This window comes from Mesoplodon densirostris, chromosome 4, assembly GCF_025265405.1.
Source record: "Mesoplodon densirostris isolate mMesDen1 chromosome 4, mMesDen1 primary haplotype, whole genome shotgun sequence".
In the NCBI taxonomy this organism is placed as follows: Eukaryota; Metazoa; Chordata; class Mammalia; order Artiodactyla; family Ziphiidae; genus Mesoplodon; species Mesoplodon densirostris.
The window spans coordinates 166,975,398-166,997,755 of record NC_082664.1 but is presented as its reverse complement, the minus strand read 5'-3'; the positions used below and the strand labels follow the sequence as shown (position 1 = coordinate 166,997,755).

Genomic DNA, 22,358 nt, shown 5'->3' with positions numbered 1-22,358 from the left:
CACCTTGAGGAAGGGAAGAATGCGATATTCTGGAAGAGCAGGAGACAAGGGGCCAGTGGCCTTGCTTCTCAGCATTTCACCAGGAACCACTAACAGCTTCCAAGGAGTCAATCCCTTCCCGTCACCAAAGGACGGGCTGAATTGGAGGAAGGACTTCTAACGTCCTCTAGGGGGGCTGTATGTGGACATCAAGTGGGGCACTCAAAACAGTCAGAGCCTCCCTGTTGCTTAGGGTTTGATGGTAACATCCTGAAACCCACTTCCTTCGGTGTCAAAAATTTTACGGCAGTCGTAGCTGTTACTTTTTTCATAGAAACGTAACGTTTAAGGCCTATCCTCTGATCTTCTACGTGTTAATTTTTATACAGCAAAGTGAATCTGAAAAGCATTAAAAAAATATACAGCTGTAAATGCTTTTTTAAAAAGATGTATCAGTTCTTAATAATGAGATAAGACTTAGGATGCTTTGGGTTAGTTGGTTGATTTTGAAAATAAGTTCCGTGAAAAACTGGAAGGCAGGTCATACCTTTCTTAAGCTGGATGTTAAGCTTCTTGCCTACTTTTTTGGTGTTGTAACCACTGCTGGGACTGAACACGTGGTGTATGGCTGGGCCCGGAGCAGTGGGCGGCTTTCCCGAGGGCTGTGCGCTCTGAGGTAGGAGTCGGGGGTGAGGGTCCGCGTGCTCGGGCAGGGGGTTCGGCCGGGGCACCCTCGGCAGAGCCTGCGGCCCTGCACTGTTCACACTCCTGTGATCCACATGCTGGCTGTCGGGGCTGAAGCGGCTCGAATAGTAATTGTTCCTCTCGCTTTGGGACAGTTGTTCGTACTGCTCTTTATTTGCTGCAGGAACCACATGGAACCAAATGATGGATGTCCGCATGGCTTGGCGAAACATATGTTGTGCTCTGGGTTTGAGAAGGAATGGAAAGTTAGCAAGTGAAGACTGGCAGACTCGAAGATGTTACGAGCTTAATTAAGTATACTCATTAAGCACCAAGGACGGACAGACTTTGTTGAAACTGAAAACAAAATTCTCATAACCCATTTATCAATCGGGTTTGCAAGCTCTGAGAGCAGCAGGGCTGTGTCTCCAGATATAAATTTCTCATTCTCTAGATAAAAATGACAAAGTTATGTACAACTACAGGCAAAATACCAGTATTTTGGTATGCCCTCCACTGTAAATCATTCAATCATACTGTAGTTAAATTTAAGCACAACAGGTATTATCATTTCAATATTAAGAGAAATTAAATATAACCTTCTCTCTACAACATTATCCAATACGACTTTTAAAAATCATAAAGTATTTCCTTACAAGGGGAGCAGTCGAGTTTTTAAAGAAATATATTTATAAGTATACTTAGAAAACTTTAGAAAGTGACTATCCATTATTTATCAGAAAAATTCATCCAAGTTTGTGCACGCAAAAATCTCAGGAATGCCAATGCAGCTTCAATAACTCAAAATGTTAAGAGCTGTTGGTCACAGTGCTATTCCAAGACCAGCCCAAGAAGCTACTCCATCTTATCTGGATCCCTAGTCAGGTCTTTAACCAAGTCCTTATGATTTCTGCTCATTTTTGCCTTGTTTTATAGGAACTGGACAAGTTTTATCTTTTTAATGGAGTAAGGGCTTGAGTCAGGATAAGGAAAATCTGAGTGGACACTGCAGGTCCAAGGAGCTTTGTCTTCCTATTTGTCACATTATATGTTACAAAGTTGGACGTGGGAGTTAAAAGTATAATAAAAACTAGCAACCTGATGAATTTTCCAAAAGGCGAGGAAGTGGCCAAGCCGTAAAGCCTAAATTGGGCCCATGATATTTTAAGAAGTGCTGCGTCAGTCAGAGGGCATTTAGAAACATAGTCTAATGACAGCGATTACCTGGAGTTTGATGAAATTTTTAAAAGCTAGATAATGGCAGAAAATATTCCTCTCCAGCATGAAGGCAGAGACCACAGACATATGGTCTGAGGTACCCCAATCGCCCGCACTCTGTCACGCCTGATGCAGGAAAAGAGCAGCAATGAAGCAGCACACACTTACTGTTCAAATCTTCTATTTCGAAGGTCGCCATCATTAATCCTGACAATGCAATCATTCTCATGAAAAAGGTTTTCTTGTTCAGCTTTACCACCTTTCTCCAATCGTTTTACTAATAACCCCAGGGTTCTGGAACATTAAGAATGCAAATCATTACACATGTAATATTTCCACCGTGCACAATGCCCTACTGCTTTCATGGCGGGATTATACTTACAAAGACTGCCTAATAACGGGGTGCGTTAAATTGCTCTTCAGACATTTAAAAATAACACCAACACAGAAATCACAACAGTATAAATGGTGTGTAGAAAGGGATCCTTTCAATAAATATGAGCAATCGTTTCTGGTGTGTCAGTGTTATGCTTCTGAAATAAATCGTACACTTCTCTCTATGCTTAAAAATGCTCCCGGCAGAGCTGGCCTGATGGCTCCTGGCCGTGGCAGTGGGCAGCATGGATGAGCATGGGCTGCGAGCAGCTCTGGCAGTTTTCTGTTTTAAGCTAGCTGGTACAGTGCTAATGGCAGCCCCACCTTTCCATGAAAGGAAAGGTAACAAGGAGAGGCTAACCTGTACATGAGACGGAAAATTGGGAAGATTCCAAAAATAGAAGAGTTTCCATTCTTGGCATCTGAATTTGGTAATGCCTCATGTTCTGAATTTCAAAACTTCTTAGGTCTCCCCAAAGTAAGTAAGTTGTTGCCATTATTCCCATCAGAAGAAAATAGAAAGCCAGCGACAGGTTCCAATAATGCCAGTCACCATTCACCCCTCCATGTGTACTTAAATTTCGAGTCAAAAGAAAAGCCCAAATGAACTTTTAGAGACCAAGATGGAGAAAAAAAAAAATTATTACAAATGTACTTGGTCTAGAGTACTAACTCCTTGATGGACAGGATGGACATTCTTTATACCCTGGGACAAATAACAAACACTATATATGAACACAGCTTGACACGAAATAGGAATCTCCACCTAGTTCTGATGCTCTGACTTAATTGACAGTTAGCATATAATCTGTATTATGATCATGTTAAAATTTTTATGAACTTATTTTTGGCTTGTCCCAAGCTTGCATTTTCTTTCATAATCCTAATATTTAGAGACAAAAAAAAAAAAAGTGCCCATACAGAAACTAGCATTTAAGGGACTTCCCTGGCGGTCCAGTGGTTAAGACTCTGTGTTTCCAGTGCAGAAGGTTCGGGTTCAACCCCTGGTCAGGGGACTAAGATCCCACACCGCGCACAATGCGGCCAAAAAATTAAAAAAAAAAAAGAAACCAGCATTTAGAATCCTGAATAAATTAAAGTTGAAGACACCATCATTTCCAGTCGCCTATCTGTATTTTCCAATTTGCAGTACCCTGCATATGCTTTCTAGTAGGAAGATATTCCAATAGATAGCGTCCTTCTTTTAAACCAGTAATTGTTGTTGTTGATCTTGCTCCCCTGCTACTGTTACTTGTACACACGCCTTATCTCTACTGTTGCACTGTCAGCTCCTGGAAGGTGGGACTCAGCAATACATGCTCCAGCACTCAGCTCGCAGTAAGGTCTTGACAAATGACAACTGAATGAATGGGTGCTTGAGTTTAGCTGAAGCAAACAAGTCTCCTATTTCTAATAAGCTTTTTGCAAAATAGAATAAGTGAAGTAAAATCCAGATTTGGATCCTTTTTTTCATGACGGTGTCACTTATACCAAATATAGGACTGAGCTGAAATGAACTGAATTAAAGCAAAGGTCCTTTTTCTTTTGCTTGTTATTTTGCAGTTTAACCTTCTTTCTTTCATAAACATTTACTGAGTCACTGCTTAACTTCATTCTAATCTTTATTATTAAATATAATAAAGAGGCATGGTGTTTTACTATGGTTAAGCATACCTACCTATAAGAGTAAGAGGAGCTAACATTTAAATTGCCTTTTGTCATGTTACTATTTGGGGATTAGCACCTACTAGTGTAGAGTCTAAGAAGCTTGGTGACTAATGAAAAAAAATATGACGTAAGTCATTTTTAGTTACTTGCCACCATATATTGGAACCATTGATAAATAAATATAAAAATTCTCTCAGCTCAAAGATAAGAAAAAGTACACTGACACAGCCGCATGAGCAACTTAACTGTCTGAGCTCCTACTTGGCAGGAAGTGATCTCTTATGTGCCACACCAATAATTCAGTGACCGCTAAAATGTCACCAAGCCCACAATCTATCTCCCCAAGCTTCCCTACTGTTCACTTGTCTCTATGGGCGACTGAACAAAGTGTTCTATCAAAAGCATCCCATCATTAAGATATACCTATGACTCTGTTGAATGGGACAAAATAATTAGAGAAATCAAATTAAATCACAGTTGTTGGTAATAGTGGAACCAGAAGAAGACATTGGGCCACTTCGCCATCCAAGCAGCCATGTGAGAGCACAGGGGAAGGCAAAGATGACTTGGCCACCCATGGGCAGTCTTAACAGAGCCACAGCTTGGTACCACACCTGTTGCTAAAAGCTGCCTCTGCAGACCAACAGGGCTTCTTTCAAGTTCATGTATTCAGCCCCTGAGTAAAAATATGCCCTACCAAGAGTCACTCCAGTTAATTAATTAGTTTTTAATTGGTGAGATCGTGAGTGATTTCTCAATATGGTTACAACATTTCTGTGATCTAAAGTGACTGAAAATTATTATGCCTTTATGTATTCTGAAATGTTTTGTGTATCCCAAAATAGTCCACAGAATATTTTTAGAGAAATAGAGAGAGAGAGACTATGTTTAATGGAAATTACTTAGCAGGTAACTAGTACCAGTCATTTGTTCAAATTTATAAATTTATCTCCAATAGAACCTTTCAGTATCTATGACAATTTAAATAATATAACTTGGAAATCTGTAATTTAATTCTACAAGTGGCATTAATATTTTTCAGATGAATAGGTCTATAGATTTATATTCATCTAGGTAATCATTTTCCTTTTCTTAAATCTACTTTTTTTCCACATGGGAATCATTCTACAATAATAATCCACAGTAAAAAGGCCTGACATGCTTCATTCACTGAATGACTTGTCTTTCTATACAAGCCCTCATATATGGCCAAATGCATGAGTAATCCTAACATACAGTAAAAATGTTACAAATTGTTACAAAATTGTTACAAAAATGTTACAAAACGAATACGCTATCGCATTTACATGAAATATTGCAGACGTTTATTAAATGAGGTTTTAGAATCCAATGTTGTAAAAGTAGTTGCAAAAACCTCAGAATCCTCTTTCTCAGCACTAGAGGCTCAGGAGCTGATGGGGGTGGGCTGGGGGGGACGGGTAGAGGAGGAGAAGGGGAAGAATTTCACCCTGACTGACACAGCAAGTGATCAGGGAGTCAACGGAACAGACTGAATTAAGGAGAACTTAGTAGCCTGCTGATTTCTAAGTACTTGACCACACTATTAGAATCACCCTCTCCAAAAAGAATGGATTAATTTAAAAGGGAAATGGTACAATCTGCAAAATTATCTCATTTGCTTCACTAGGTGAAAGTGATTACAAAAGGAATGGGGATGAACTATCAAAAAAGCTTTACAGGAAAACTGAACTGATAACATAACAGCCAGACTGTGAATGAAGAGGGTCCTCTGAAGGGAAATCAATGGGAAGTAATAACAGAGACTTTCATCTTCCTGAAAAACGTGTGTGTGCCAGCAGTTACGTCTCCACACCCGCCACCGCCCTGGGAAAGGCGACTCGGAGAGCACAATTAGAAACACATTTTAGGGATCTATTTTGCAAATTCAACCAGCAACTAGAATTCCTTCTAAAGGAATAAAGAATTGAGTACCAGTGGTGCTGTGGTTCCCATAACACTCTTATTAGAGAAAATAATTGAAGGTTATAAAGGTCAGAGCATTTTGGCATGTCGCTCTACTGGAGTGGACAATGGATTTTCTTCTCGGCAGTTAGTACCAGAATTCCTTACTAGGGCAACCACTTTCCATCAGAAGAAGCAGCCACTGCAAAAAAATAGAAGAGAGGGGAGCAGGAGCAAAGGAGTTGGGGGAGGGGTGGACGCTCTGCTTGTGGGGAACAGTCCAGGGGCAGAAACACCAGCCTGGCTGTGCTGGCTGGCACAGGAGGACGAGCAGGTGTATTATTAACATCGCAGGGAGGGCGGCTCTGTGAAGCCACGGCTACAGGGCTCAGGGGTACAGGGGACAGACCTCTTCACCTCCTGCATGAATCTCATGTGAACCCGACTTGGCAAGAAGCTTTCTGAACGAGTGGATTTCTTCTGGTAAATCGGAAACATCCCCAAAGCTACTCCTCTTCCCTGGTCCCTCTACCTTTGCAAAAATTTAGGGAAAAAGATACTATGCCCACTATGAACAAATCCCACTTCTGAATAACTTTCCTAAAAGAAAAAATAGGTAAATACACACGTTTCTTGGCAGTCTTTCATCATGGCTTTTGTACAATGTTTCTTAACCCCCAAAGAGGGCAAAGAAGAAGAATATAGCCCCAGAGAGCAAGCCATTGAAAGGCGGCATCTCTGTACATGATTTTGGATGCATAATTAGAAATTTAACTGCTTAGATTATATTAAGGATTGCACCACTACATTTTTACAAGGTTCATTAGCCTAATTATACACTTAATTAAAACAAACTCAGTCACACATGTTAACATTTTCAATTCTAAGTATAAATTACAGCCAATGATAAAACTGAAAATAAGTAACAAATGTTTTATTGACATCTAAATTGGCTGAGCAAGTCTGAGTTTTGCTTTGATAATGTAAACTCCCACAACTGCCACCCAGCTGTATGGAAATGATCATAATTCATCTTAATAAAATCTGACATAGAATAAACACCACAACTACAGTGAAGGCAGAGAAGGCATGAGCAGAATGGGCTCGCATCAGCAAGACCCTCTCACCTCACTGAGTACTAAACAGCGGGCTGGCAATGACCTATATTCTATCCCTCAGAACCACAGCCAGAATGCCAACTTAATATAACATCTTGATTTTTTTTTTAATCTTTAGTGGATGAGATAAAGTAGACCCAAAAATGGTAAAGTAAAAGTAGAGAATTCCTTTAGATTAGTGCAGAAATGATAGGCATCGTACCACTACATTTAAAGAAGCAAGATTTATCTAAATGTAAAATACGACTTTCCTCTCTAAAACAAATGCATCTAGCGTGTCCCTTTATTAGAACAAAGCAAGTCTGCAACTGAGAATGCACATCCTAAGACTTACAGACGAAAGGCTACAGATTCAGTAAAGTTAAATTGTGTTTCTTGGAAAATACTTAAATTAAAATCAAGTACACAGAGTTCAAGTGCATTTTTATTCTTTTAAAAATGAACAGTCAACTTTAAAACTCTACAGTGAACTGAAATACAGTATACAAGCCTTGGATAAATCTCTTAACACCTGAGTTGTTTCCATGAAATTTAAATTGGCTGTAATTCTTTATTAACAAATACACCCAACTAACTAAATAAGTGTGTACTGGGATTCTCAAACTTATGATATAAGAGTAAATTCTCATCTCACATTCATGACAGAAGAGATCGTTTTCCACTGTTACAAAGACTCATCAGCACTTGCCTAGACAACCAGAACTCCCAGAATTTGGAGGAAATTTTAACAGCACATCACAGGAACATACGTGGAAGGTGAAATATCATTCTTCTTAGCTGCCACTGCCAAGTACCTCACTAAAGGTATTTTACATGTATTTTATAAGTACATGTATTTTCATATTTTAACCAGACGAAGTCAGAGGAGTGTCCCAGCCCTCAGATGTGAAGACTGAGGCTAAGTGAAGCTAACTTGTCCAGACCACACTTCCTAAAAAGACAGAGCCAGATTCTGTCCCAGGCATCTCTGGTCTCAAAACATGGGTGATTCCTAACAACCCCTCTGCCAATAACACGAAGACTCAGCATGTGGTCCAGGCTGTCACTGACTGCCACAAAGAGGGAAGACAGCACAGCTAACTGGAAATTCTGGAAAAAGATGAACTGTCTGTTTTTGATGTTATAGAGCAAAAGATAATAAAATAAAGGTTAGATGAGCTAAGAGTTATAACTAACATTATTTATAACCCAGGTAAATAATTATCAGAGTAGCCAAGTTCACAGATTTTCACTGAATAATTAAGTAGGAGTATGCTTTTTCTTAAGACTTTCCAAAGATGTTTGCTAACTACTCTTGTATACAGAATAGTTAAAAACTTTACAAACACTTCAGTTTTTATTTGAGAGGAAAATTATTCAATATGTGCATCTACAATACAGAAAACAAACATTTATATTTCACTCCTTTTCTATATTAATCTGATCACAGGAATATATATTTTCCAACAGGGTCACTTTTATTTCAACTCCAAAACCTAAACATTTAAAATATTCTTTTAGGGATGTGACTTTTTTTAGCTTTACGTGGCAGAATTTATGGATAGTAATACAAGTAAGAAAATAAGTCCAGGAAAGAAGTCATGAAAAGAAACAATATGGCAATCGAAAGGTTTGGTGTTGACCCCTTCACCTGATACTCTATCAAACTGAAGATAAATGGCTGAAAAAAATCATTTGGGATACAAATCAAAATTAATCAGACAAATCAAACGATGGCACATCTGTAAAAAGAAAGTTGAGAGCAATTAATAAGTAAGGCATTTGGCAGCATGAAGCAGCAGCAGAAAGCTTAAAACATGCAGACCCACACACACACACTCCTTCTTACCAAGGACTGTTTTCCTAATTAAAGACTTTAGGTTTTTCCTTAGGTCTCATGGTTGACAATCAGATATTGGGAAGAAGAAATCTGTGAGTGCCTATTACTCATTGGAGGATGTTAAATGTGGTTGATTTTTTTCTATTTCCCCTCCTCCTGGGAATTTGTTAGAATAAGTAGGGTGGAATGATGGGAAATAATATATGGTTACAATAAAGAGGCTTTCTCATCAACCAAGTAGGTGTAAATAAAATTCTGGACTCTAGCCCCCAAAACAATATGAATAGGAAACAGAGAAGAAGGAATTTTAGATATGAAAAATAATAGAATGTAAACTCCATGATGGCAGGCATTTTTTATTTGTCTGCTTCTCTAGAGCAGGGCTGGCAAATTACAGGCCATGAGCCAAAATGTGACCTGCCACGTGTTTTTGCAAATGAAGCTTTTTTGGAATACAGCCAGGCTTGTTGGGTTATCCATGTCTATGGCTGCTTTCACGCTACAATGACAGAATTGAATACTTGCAGCAGAAACTCGGTGGCCCACAGTGCCCAAAATATTAACTATCTGACCCTTTACAGAGAGTTTGCCTAGAACCAAGAGTGGTGCCTAGGAGATACCAGATCTTTAAAAACAAACAGACAACAACAACAAAACACTTGCTTAATAAAATAAACAAACATACAATTACTATTTGCATAAGAAAAAGCACAGTGAAAGAAAATTCCAAGGGCCACCGGGGCTAAGAATAAAGAATGTATATAAATGGGAAAAGGTCCATTACAGAAAAGGCACGGAGAAGCAGGCTGCACTTTATTAAGAATAATATGCTTTAGCCATTCGTGTTTCCAGAGGGGAAAAGATTAAGAATATTCACTATAAGTTAGACTGCGAGTCCAAGCAGAGGAATAATAGTTATTTTTTAAAATAATACAATGGTATTTCTCGAGAACCTTCAACAATTTCTCTATTATTTACTGAATGAAGTCTCAGAGGCCATTCATAAAGTGCTTTCTAACCATCTCTCCAGTGTTATCTTCCAATACACTCAGTTTCAAATCATTGACTCATTATTTCTCAGCAAATCACACAAATTTGTATGGAGCATCTTCCCTTCACATGTTCTCTTCCTAGAAAGACTATCTTTCCAGAACATCACTAGCATAAGTCCTATATTTCCTTTAAAGAACAGATCAAGTTCTACTGCGTCATAACATCCAATAGTCAATAGCCCTATTTCCTCTAAACCCTATGGCACATGTGCACTGAGTTCTTTAGACACATAGTATAGATCTTTTTACATACATATTTCTCAATTAGACCTTAAGGCCCTTAAAACTAAATACAAAACCTTATTTCACAAGCCCAGCCCCTATTTCTGAATATACTTTTATATTCTGCTTTCTAAATACTTAACATTATAACATAATCGTATTCCTAAGTAATTAGGAAGGCTCAGGAAAACTCATTAACATCAAGGCAGGATACATTCTTATTGTTTTGTTTCTAATACAGCAAGGCAGGGCTAATAGGGGTCATCACAGTAAGCTTCACTGAGCAATACCGTTGGGCTAGGTCCTAGAAATATAAAAAAAATAACATGAAACATGGTTTTTCTGCCAAAGGAAATGAAAATTACTTGGCATAGCTTTCCTGAAAACAGTAGCACTTGTGATTTAAATAAGGAGGTTATGTTTGACATTTAAATCAGGAGGAAATGAAATTACATGTGTGAAGTGAAAATCAATTTCAAGGTAACACAACTGTGAATAAAGAGTTCGGGGTGGGGATCAGTTAACTTTATATTTTTGAATAAAATACAAGATGGTGACTAGAGAAAAACAGAGCATCAAGGGGAGACAGCGCAGGGACTTCCCTAGCAGTCCAGTGGTTAAGACTTCGCCTTCCAGTGCAGGGGGTGTGGGTTCAATCCCTGGTCGGGGAGCTAAGATCCCACATGCCTCTCAGCCAAAAACTAAAAAAGAAAAAAAGAAAAAAAAAAAGCCAGAAGCAATATTGTAACATATTTAATAGAGACTTTAAAAATGGTCCATATCAAAAAAAAATCTTAAATAAAAAGGGGGGAGGGGGGAGACAGCATAGTCTCTCCCATGCATTTATTCTGTCTCCGTTTCTACCATCCAAGACCGTGGCTGGGGGAACAGCAGCCACAAGCCAACGGTCACTAATGTCCCCAGTCGGGGAACAACATTCAACCTACTCTAGAAAATAGCCTTTTTAAATTGGTCCAGCAGGATTTTTATACAAAAAACTTCATTATACCTCAGGCCGTAATAATACCTAAGCAGCTTGAAAAATTTCTCTAACGTTGACTTCACACTCTTCCAATTTTCCTGAATTATATTTGATACTCGAGATGTTCAGCATTGAGTTTCTTCTCTTTACGATGTTTAATTCCCATTCTGCACTGTTCCTTGAGACTTTCTGACTTAGAAATTGAAATCAGAAAGCAATACTGACATGCATATGTCACTTTTAGGAAATAAGTATTCAGTAAGTGTTATTCAATTAGTTACATCTCCCAAACTGAGAGGGCCCAAGTATGACTGGAATTTTGTACAAAGAAAGTTATTCTTGGAAATTTCAACTTATATCCCATGAATATGTATTCCTGTATTCCCACTGGATAATGTGTGCAATTTCTTCACGAGTCCTGATTAATTTCTTCCTTTCTGCTATACTGCCTTGCTTAATTTGCCCTTGCAGCCACCACTGAGCTGATGTAGCTCCCTTTATAAGCTGTCATCACAATTAAAATCATCTTCTACAACAAGCCAACTTCAGTTACCTAATTCAGACAATCCCTCCTCCATCAGCTCACAGAACACCTACGATACAGGGATGTCGGCATTTATCGCATATTTATAATAGTGTGGGTTCTTGGCTATCACTCCACCTTGACTGCAAACCCCTGGAGAGAGACTGTGTCCTGTTCATCCTTGTTTCCCAGCACCTAACACAGGAACCATCACACGGTAAATGCTTGGGGAGGTTTCTGACTGACTGAGAAGAAACCACGTGTCAGCATTTCTGAGAACAAGTGAGATAGGTGCCTCTGGCTCCTGAAGACTGGCGTCTATGATTCTTCAGCAGTCCTCCTGCTCTTCTTCGCATTGTCAGCCTCACTCTGAAGAACCATGACTGTCAAGGTGATGAGGAAGCTCAAAGATGCATCACAGGTGTTGGGGGGAAAGAATTCTGTTCTGTTTCCCAATATGAAAACTAGTAATGCCAAAAAAGGATTTCTAAAGAATCTCATTTTCTTAATCTCTTTGTCCCTTGTATAGGGAAGCTGTACAGGATATTCTTCATTAAGCTGCCACATCAACAGGGACTAAAAATGACTCAGCTATAAAACACCTTCTAGTTCTGTAAAGGGATCCTTGTCTCCCTGAATGTGTTCTGTATATCGAAACGAAACGCCATGGTAACCAGCAACTGTGGTCGATTTTGTGAAATGCCTTCCACTGAATTAATTTGCAGTAGATTTCTTTTTCTATCTTATACTTCTTTTGCTTTAGGCTTTCTAACCTATTTTATCCTCATATCCTTTCACACTGAGGTAGGAAATGTGTAATAAATGACAGAAAATAACACGTTTGTAATTGATATACTGGTTTAAAGCTGGTACATACACAATTAAATCTCATTTGTGATGAGTTATATTCCACAAGCAGTTAAAGGCACACTAATATTGGGAGGCTATCATCCATGCATTTTACCCTCTTCTCATACTTTTCTACTCATGAAATAAATGGAAAAAGGGTTTAACTTCTGAGATCACTTAAAATTATAATTTTTAAAGGAGATAAAGGCAAGGGCCATTTTGAAAGAAACAAAGCTTATTTAACTGAAAGTCCTTTGAAGACATTTCAATGTTTCTCCAGAGTTGTAAAAAAAAAGAAGTGAAAGCAGTCATAACTCTGTGAACGTAACACACCCCCATCCCCAATTCAAGGTGAATTTCACATCTTGTTAGATATAACGCTCACATTCAAGCCTCGTACTCCAGCAGAGTTCTACGTAAATCACAGTGTCAGCTTCCAGACCTTCCATAAAGCGTGTGCTTTACGGAAGACATGAAATCTGGACTCGATACTGTCAGGAACATATACCAGGAAGGCAGTACAATTGTTCAAATACTTATTTTGAACAATTAAGTAGATAACTCAATCACATGCTTGTAACTGATGTTTCCTCCATCTCTCACAATATACTGGACGCTTGGAATTCCTTGACAAGGGTTGAAACTATGTTCCTGTTCTTGGTCACTGGCCTAAGGTGACTTCCCAGCTCCCCCTTTTCTTCTCCCAGTGTAAAAGAAGTTAAAAAATAGATAAAATGATAACAATAAAAGAAAGAAGTTCAAACTAAGAAGCCAAATAGTTCATAAATATGTTTCATTGGGTAATAATTAGATGGGTAAATAAGAGAGGATGGAAGTAAACTTCAAAGGCTAATGCCTGCCCCACCTCCATGGGGAAGGATGCAGCATTTCACTTGTGGATGATGGAGGCTCATCAAACATTTGATTAGTTGCAAATTCAGTTCATAGTGTTTGAGTACATATAAAAGCAAACATACACTAATTCTTTCACAAAAAGAAAGCAGCAGGATAAAAGAAACTCATGTAACATTTGATGTTTTAAAGGATATATGTTCTATGAAGTAATGAAGTCACACTAACAAATAGTACAAAATTTTGATATTTGAGTGGGCAGATTGAAGAGAAGGAGACACAAGTCACACAGTAGAAAATAAATCTATAGTTTGTCTAACTTAAAAAAGTTTCAAACATAATCATAAAAATCATATAAAATTTATAAGAACTAAATAAACATAAAAGCAAATTTTAAATGAATCATTTTCTATGTTATCTAGATAATTTTTATTGGATACATTTTTTCCAGAAAATTGCTTTAAGCTCTCCCTTACCTTTGCACATTCAGCTGGAGTTCTGGCTCTAAAGGCTATCATCAATTTGCATGGATGTGATGAACGATAAAATTATTAGGATAATTTAAATGCCCGATTTCTTCATCAGCCTAAGTGCTTTCTGTGATTATAATGCAGTGGCCCCCAAATGAAAAGCCTTCTATTAAGCATATGCTAAGTCAACACCACTCTATATCTGAGCATAAATGAAGATAAAACACTCCACATTATGATTCAATTAAAAACCTGCAAGATACGTTACCTGCCGCCTCGAGCACTGAAAGGCACTACATGGATTCCCAGAGGCCCTCCATCGTTGGGGACTTGTACGAGCTTTACCATATCACTGTGAGACAATATGATGAATGAGGGAGCATGAACATGGACCATCACAAACCGAAACTGAAACCAAACCAAACACAAAACCGCAACGACACAGACACAATAAACAACAGAGGAGGACAAAACGAAAAATCCCACCAGGCACACACGCATATACATACACGTTCTGGAACAGAAGCATGGTGATGAGGGCACATTCAACTCTACATACCTGCACACTAGTCTGATGGCATGGGGTGGGGAGGGGGGAGCAATCATCAGAGATAACTACATTAAACATGACACAGCACCTGTGCTCTCGGACCACACTCTTCTGTGTGGTCCAAGTATACATTTCGTGATCAAATCTCTAGACTTCCACTGGAAGTTTCCCATCCTAATATCTATTCAAGGACTACGAAGATTAATGGGATAAAGATGCTTCAGCTGCACAGCACTTTATAATTTACAAAGTGCTCTTACACATGTCACATCATTGATCCCCTCCCGCAAAAGTCCAGTAAGGTCAAAGCTTTGCCCCGGGAGGTGGCAATCCAGATGGGATACAGCCACCCTTACTTCCCAACTCAGAGCTCCACGGAAGGTCGCCATCCTACTTGCTGTAAGCTCACTGCATATGCAGGCAATGCAACCCCACGGGATACCCGCAAAAAAATCAAATGATTGTCCCAAGGGTGTTTGTAATTGAACTCTAAAGTCTTTAAGCTATTTATATGAAGTAACATGAAGTTACTTCTACCACATAACTACAGTACTTTAATATTAATATCAAGAGCCCGAGTTTAATGCAATTGGTATAATCTGGAGAATGTAAATGTTCTACGCCATTTCAATGAGATTCCACTTTGTAGGTATTTCTGTGGGTGTGAGTACTCCACAGAAACCTAAGCAGTCCTGATCTAACAATCAATATTTGGAAATACTATTTCAAATACTATTTCAATACTATTTCAATATCTAGTTTTAAGCAATCTGGACAACCGTAAGTGATTACCAATGGACTTGACCAAGATCACAATATAGTTTTTATGCAATGGAAAATACCAATGCTACAACTGTATTTCTATGTGTAGAGATTCAATCACATACACTAATTAGGACAAAATTGAAATTTTGTCATATTGCCAACATATTTACTAAAGTAATACTATTTAAATGGATATTTAATTTTTTTCTATTTTCATAGAGTTTCCTAAAATCCTATTTGAGATGCTGTTAATACCATTTGAACATGTATTTAATGACTGGTTTGTCAACTAAGATGGTTTGCCAACTAGTATGGTAATTTTAATACATTTATTTTATTTTATATTCTTTCTCAAAAGAACTATGACAGTGCAAGTGTTTCTTAAGTGTGTAAATACTTAGAAAATGCTGGTTGCTGAATATCTAAACATAATCTGATTCGAAGCCTGTTTAATCTCATTGAGAAAGTTCTTATAGCCCTTCCGTGGAAGACCAAGAAAAGACAAAATTAAGAGTTTAATTATTAATATCTGGACCCCAACTTTTACCCAAAATCAAAGAAAAAATTTAGAATGACTGCCCTCCCTGCTCTAAGGTAACTTAGAAGAAGTCTTGAAAACATCTTCCATTCAAACCTGCCATTATTTAAGATAGTTGTAAAGTTGTGACAATATATGGAAGTTTTTCTTTGACCTTTTACACTTTAAATCATTCAAGATCCCTAACCTATAAATTTTTATCAAATATCTTGAGAGATTCTATTTCTTCAAATCGAAAAAATATACACTAAAATGAGTAATGCTTACATGATTCAACTAGCTTTTCAAGTAAATTATGTCAATTTCTTTTCTAATTTAGCAAAGTTGAAGAACAAATGACCAAAATACTGACTGACATACAAAAGCAATCTGAAAACAGTTACAGTGCTGTGAACATAACAGACTTTTTTCAATCAAATACTATTTTATATTATAATTTAATAGTATTTGCCAAGGCATGAAACTCAGGGCAGGTACATGTGAATTTCCATGCTATAGTTCTTACATTAGATCATTAACTCAATTGATGAAAGATGCTCTTTGGAAAACAAACCAATGCAAGGCATGTTTTAACTAAGCACAAACGTAATGCATGCCATATGCTTTCGGAATACTTGCTGCTATCAGTGAAGCTACATGGATATTACAGAGTTAGTTGAAACTGTCAGTAACTTACTCCAGAGAAAAGCTGGGTACGTTCTCCACACCAGTGTCGGCGTGCCCCACAGGCTCAACACGGCTGCTGTCTTCCTCCGTGCCATCCTCATCCTAGAGAGGGCGCAACACAAAGAGAAGCACACTCTGAGTCAGGTTTATTCTTATACAGTGAATGAAAGGAAACTGAATAAAACTGGAGTCTAAGAGGCATTATGATAATGTTAACAATATCTCTCCTTAGCAAGGATGACCTTTAATGATAAGATTAATACTATTAATTAGTATTAATAGTTTGTACTATTGTGGGTTTGTACATGTGAAAAGCTGCATTTTAAAGCAACAGTCTCCTGAGTTAGTATATCCTCGGGGGTGAACAAGATGCCACCACAATAAGGAAAGAAAACATTAGAACTTATATTAACCCTCTTATCATTTTTATTTCACTTTTCGGTGTATGTTTTAGGAAGTAATTATATATTACTACAATGTTATAATAAACTAATAAATAAATGTACATTACACTGGGGATGCATGGTTAACATTTATACTAATCCAAACAGTTGAGATCATTATAAACCTTAACAACTAGCAAAATCTTCAGTCCTATTGTCAGTTCCCCAGTTCCTATTAACACACCTTGTCAAAATGAACATCAAGTAAGCACAATCCTAGACTTAGATACTTCGTCCTGTGAAATCTCACATAAAGTTATCCTAAGCCAATCGACTGATCATTTAGAGGTAAAGGCATTAAGATCTTAGCCATGAAGAACCATTTGTGTTTACTTCTGTTACAAAGGACCCAGTGCTGGGAAAGGCACGAAGAGTAAGATAACCAACCCCAATAACCACCATTGTATTCTTCCTTTTAGAAAGGCAATAGTTTGTAAAAATTATATTCCAACATGCTGTAGAAATTGGGTAAACATGCTGGTGTTTCAAAAGGTGCATGTGGAATAAATGTGATGGTTCATAAAAGTAAATGAAATGTCACCCAAGAATATGCCTTACTTTCTAATCTTGGTCACTGTCTTTTCACTAAGCAGTTCACTAACAGTGACTTTGGCTTTGCAGGATCATTTGAATAAGGATAAACATGCCTGATGATATCAATGGTCTTATTATCCAAATTAGAATATTCAGAAAAGACTCCAAATCTCCAAACACAGTGGCTAAGAGGTTCATGAGGGTTTCACCTTGGATCCACAATGTGCATAATTTATGTACACATACAATTTGTTAGGTTTACCCTTTCTACTGTGTAAATTTGAAAACAGTGAGTTTATATGTGAGCTTAACTAAACCACCTAATGAGAGTACACCATTAGAGAAAAACTGTATATTTTTAACCATGTATTTAACAGAATCATAGTAGAAATATATACACCATCAACAGAGACTTCAATCAACAAAATGATAAGCAAAGGTTATAGGTTCAAGACACAGCATCAAACAATATTTCAAATTACTGAAGCAATAGGAAGGCAAGGCAGGGCAGTTGGTAATGCCCAACGGACATTTCCTCTGAGAATCTACCAAAATAAGAAGCTGAATGCACCAAGTTTTTCTCTGAATTTGGATAGGCTCCATGCATCCTCAATGGCAAGGCACTGCATGAAGTCAAGCTACTTGAAGATTGATGACCCTGTGTTCTGAGAGGCTCTAATATGTAGTTCTTAGTCACCTATCTCTTTTAAGCACCAGCACATAACACATTTCAAAGGTTAACCAGTATCTTGAACCTGCCTAAGAACCACACTTAATGTAAACAAGAACTCCCCAAATTATGCTTTTCCATTGGGAGTGGGGGTAGGGAGGAGAGAAGTGGGATTGTATTTATATAAATCAGATGGAAAACATACAAACAGTCTTATGGGTTAAAGACAGTTTGTTTCAGGATTCATTAATAATGTAAACACTGCTGAAACACCACCATGATGTATAACCAACAGAAACACCTATGTGGCACTGTGAAATGGTCACATAAATGAAACACCCTAAACTACAGTGATGAAACAGTAACTGATAATGGACACATTCATTGTTCCCACAGTGGCCATTATCAGGTCCCCAAGAGCATGAAGAATATTGTTTCATGTAGCTGCATATGGTGTTCAGTTATTTTGCAAAATTCACCGCCCTGAGGCTGAGCTGCAATTGCTGTGGGAACCACAGTGTCTGGATGTGTACAGATCAGCTCCTATATTGCTTTATTTTGTTGTTTTGTACTTTTTAAAGCTGCAGCTGAACACAGTCACTTTTAGTAGGAGTTATACACTGAATTCCATCATAACCATAGTAGATGAAGTTCAGTTATTATATATGTCAAATCAAGATGGAAGGTCTAAGAGTATCAATTTAAGCTACATAGTGTTAAAAAATTTTTTCAGGGGAGTCAATGTACTTTTTGTCCTTTCCTTCTCTTCATTTTACAGCAGAGTGTAGTGGTTAAGAGTTCAGATTAGAAAATTAAACAAACCGAGATGTGAACACTAAGTGTGCCATCTGCCAATTTTATATCCTTAGGAAAGTTATATACCCCTTTTGTATCTCTATCCCTTCTTCTGTAAACTGGGAACAATAAAAGCATCTTCTTTGTAGGACTACTGAGAGGAATAAGTAAGATAATCCACATCACAATCATAACATAATACCTGACACATGGTAACTGACAATAAATGTTGTTATTGAAAAGAGAAATAAACAATAAATACATGACATATAAAACATACCTTAGTAATTGTTTTAGGGTAATGTTACACAGCTCTAAAATATTTTGAGAATATCTATTTGTCCACACATACCTTGTGCCTTGCAGTAAAATTTAATATTAAACATATTACCTACTCAGTTAATTACAAACTGTATCATCTGCATTTTATAAAGTTGCATAAAACCCGACATTTGTTGCACTTTGCTGTATACAACGTGCTTTCATCATAAAAGGCCTCCAGAATGAGAAAACATATTAAAAAATATAAACAACTAATGCTGTATACAATCTGGTAAATGGTGGGAAGAAGAAAACACTATGGGTTGTTAGTTGAGGAACTTTTCAAAGATAAAATAGATGTGAAGAACCATGAAGGGCCTATGATTTCACCCTACTTGAAAGCTCATAGTGAGCCTGCCATAGCTTCACGGATGTCACAGAGGACACGAGACTCCCGGGTCGGAGACAAAGGACAGCTCATTACAGCAACAGCATTAACCAGAGCATCATCCTTTTATGCACTGATTCCTAAGCTAAAATTCTCAGGGGCCCACACAGAAGAAACATAAGCCCAGGGAACTCGAACCTTTTACATAGGCAGTAAGCTTGTCTGCCCACTGCTTTGGAGAGAGACACTATGCCTATCTTCCAAGGCTTCTTTCAACACATTGCTGAAAGAAGAGTCCAGAACAAAGGGCTTTATTCTCAAGATGTACAAAAATGCAAGGGAACCATGGAGAATTATCTCCCGACAACAGAGTTTAATCTGAGCATTGCCGAGTGGTAGCATTTATATGATCACTAGCATACTAAAACTGGGAATATGATTAACAAATGCTCTATAACAATGTCTTTTGAATGGTAACATTAAATTGTACTAGATAAAAGAGTCATACCTTCTATATCAAGGAAAAACTAATTTTTCAATGTGGAACAATATGCCCAACCAAACAAAAAAAGCAAGTGTGAAAATTCAAAAAACCTCTCAGCCATGCAAAGTCTTTACTTCCCATGGACCCTTCCACATAAAGCTATTTTTGGATGTGCTCCAGCAAAATCCAGAAAATTCAATAAAACAATGGACAAAACCCAAGGAAAGTCCCAGAATATGGTGACAGTCCAGAGAAGCAAAAACAAGTTCAGATTAGAGCAGCAGGATGGAGAGGTCTGGGAAGTCAATCTCCATGAGAAAAAAAAAAAAATAATAGTTCAATATTTTTGAACATTTGGGAAACATTTTGACAGACCTGATAGAGAATGGGGGGAGGGGAATTAAAGATATGTATAGAGAAAACAAAACAAATTTTTTAGAAGTCAAAGCAATTAGCTCCAAGCACAACAAAGGAAAATGTGTAGGAAAGGACATGTAATCAGAGTACCTACTTGGTTATGCAGTAAGCAGTTCTTACATCACCATATAATGTGACACTGGCTATTGATTTCACTTGGACTTTTCATGTAACAATACTGAGAGGATGGGAATGGGGAAAGTGAAAGTGGCATAAAAGGAAAAACCCCATCTTCCATAAATGGCAAGTCAACAGATGTCAATAACTGGTAACCAGGAAAGAGCAACATAAATATTTTATTCAGAAACATGGAAGTAAATAGCAGAACCAACGTCTGCATAAATTGGGAGTTGCTGCCTCTGGGGAGAGGGGCTGGGGGAACACAGAGGAGGAGAACACAGAGACTGCTAGCTTTTTCATTAAACGCCTTCCAGCATGATATATGTTATTTTATTCTGACTACATATTTGAAATACCCACCAAGAGAGGCTCTTTAGATCCACCTAAACATCCAGACTCTCAAGACCCCCAAATGCCACCTGGCATCAGATTTACTGCAAAGGATAAAAGGCAGGAAACCCAACTTGCCAGCGAGGCAGTGTCTCGCTTCTCTCCTTGGCAGGAGCCATCCTTGAAGATGTCCAGGGTCTCTTCCTGTGTGTCCCCCAGATGACAGCTCAGGTGCGGGGGAAGAGACTCACATGGGCTGGATGCAAAGCGCTACCCTGGCTTGGGAGCCTCCTGTCTCAGAGAAGCCAGTATGTCTCATGACACCACCATAGGGACAGCTGTTTGCCAGCTAGTTACAGTTTTTTGAGTCTAGATGCAAATTACCAATCAAAATAATTTAATTACCATACAAAGATAGTTTACGGAAACTAACAGTTTTCCAGAAAAAGGGAGCCAAAAAAACCCACCAAAGTTTACATTCTCATGCAGAGGGGGAAAAGATTTTGTTAACCTTTTATCTACCGTAAAATATTGATCTAAGCAATTTTTTTAAAGATGGAGGAGACAAGTAGTCAAAGAAGAGAAAAAAGTGGGAGAAAAATGAATATTTGATAAGCTTGGGTGAGAAGAGTGAGTTTTAGATCAGGTTAGAAACTCATATTAGACAAATGGTGATAAAAGCTTCATGTGAACCTATTTGTTCTCTGCTTCTCATAAAAATTAATAATCTTACTCTCTTCCATAACATGAACAATATAAAGACTCACCTTCAATTGAAAAAGTCCTTGAAGGACCAATGGATGATATATTCTGAAATCACAAGCACTCACATGAACTATGTCTTTAAGAAAACCAAATTTGGCTAAACCTCTAATTATCTTTTTAACTTCAAAAATTATCTAGTTGTATTTTTTTCCTAATGAGCACTATATATCTTCTCTGCAGTCACAGATTTTTTTTTAATGATATCCAAATACCAAAGTGGATGCCATTGCAAAATAGTACAGGATCTGTAATTAGAACACTTAAAATCTGAATCCTGCCCTCCATCACTCATATAAAGTATTAAGAGGACAAGCTTTGTAACTGGTTTGGTTAGCAAACAAGGAAAGCAAAAGCACTCTGTCTGCCTTACGGAACATAATAAAACTTCACCCGGAAAGCAATCACCTGCATGTCAACATTCAAACTCTTGGGTTCCAAGGATCTAAATAGTTTGAATAGTTACTACTTTAAAGAAAAGCCTACAATTTGAAGGAATAATTTAATCATTTTAAAATGTTTTTTACAAACTTAGGTTATACTTGTGTATGTAAATTTCCTGCATACTTGACTTTGATTTTTATGTTTAGGAAGCAAGAAAAGAAACAAAAGTTCTGATGATACCCTGGGAAACAAATTTACAATATTCTTCCTCAAGTGTTTTTATTATTATTTTTTAGAGTAAAATAATTTGACTGGTTCAGTTATATTGCTACACAAATGCTCAACCAAATGATCTTTGTCACCTTTTTAGAATTTTAGAATTGCAAAATTTTCTGAATTTAATGTGAGACATTAACTATTAGTGAACCATAGCATCCCAGAGAAAATATTTATTTGAATGTTGACAGCATGAATTAAACCACTTTTGGGGGGGATCACATATGGTGGAAAACAAATT

At 37.6% G+C, this 22,358-nt stretch overlaps 1 protein-coding gene across 14 annotated transcripts in view; it reads right to left on the bottom strand.

Moving 5' to 3' along the window:
* Positions 1-22,358, bottom strand: part of PARD3 (par-3 family cell polarity regulator) — a 634,482-nt gene that overhangs the window by 278,830 nt on the left and 333,294 nt on the right. For all 14 annotated transcript variants that reach the window (XM_060097665.1, XM_060097670.1, XM_060097666.1 and 11 more), the window contains 4 exons: positions 16,264-16,355; positions 14,003-14,086; positions 2,050-2,175; positions 527-906 (listed from right to left, as the gene is read on the bottom strand). In XM_060097665.1, the coding sequence (XP_059953648.1) occupies positions 527-906; positions 2,050-2,175; positions 14,003-14,086; positions 16,264-16,355 (682 nt within the window). The remainder of the gene's footprint in view (positions 1-526; positions 907-2,049; positions 2,176-14,002; positions 14,087-16,263; positions 16,356-22,358) is intronic.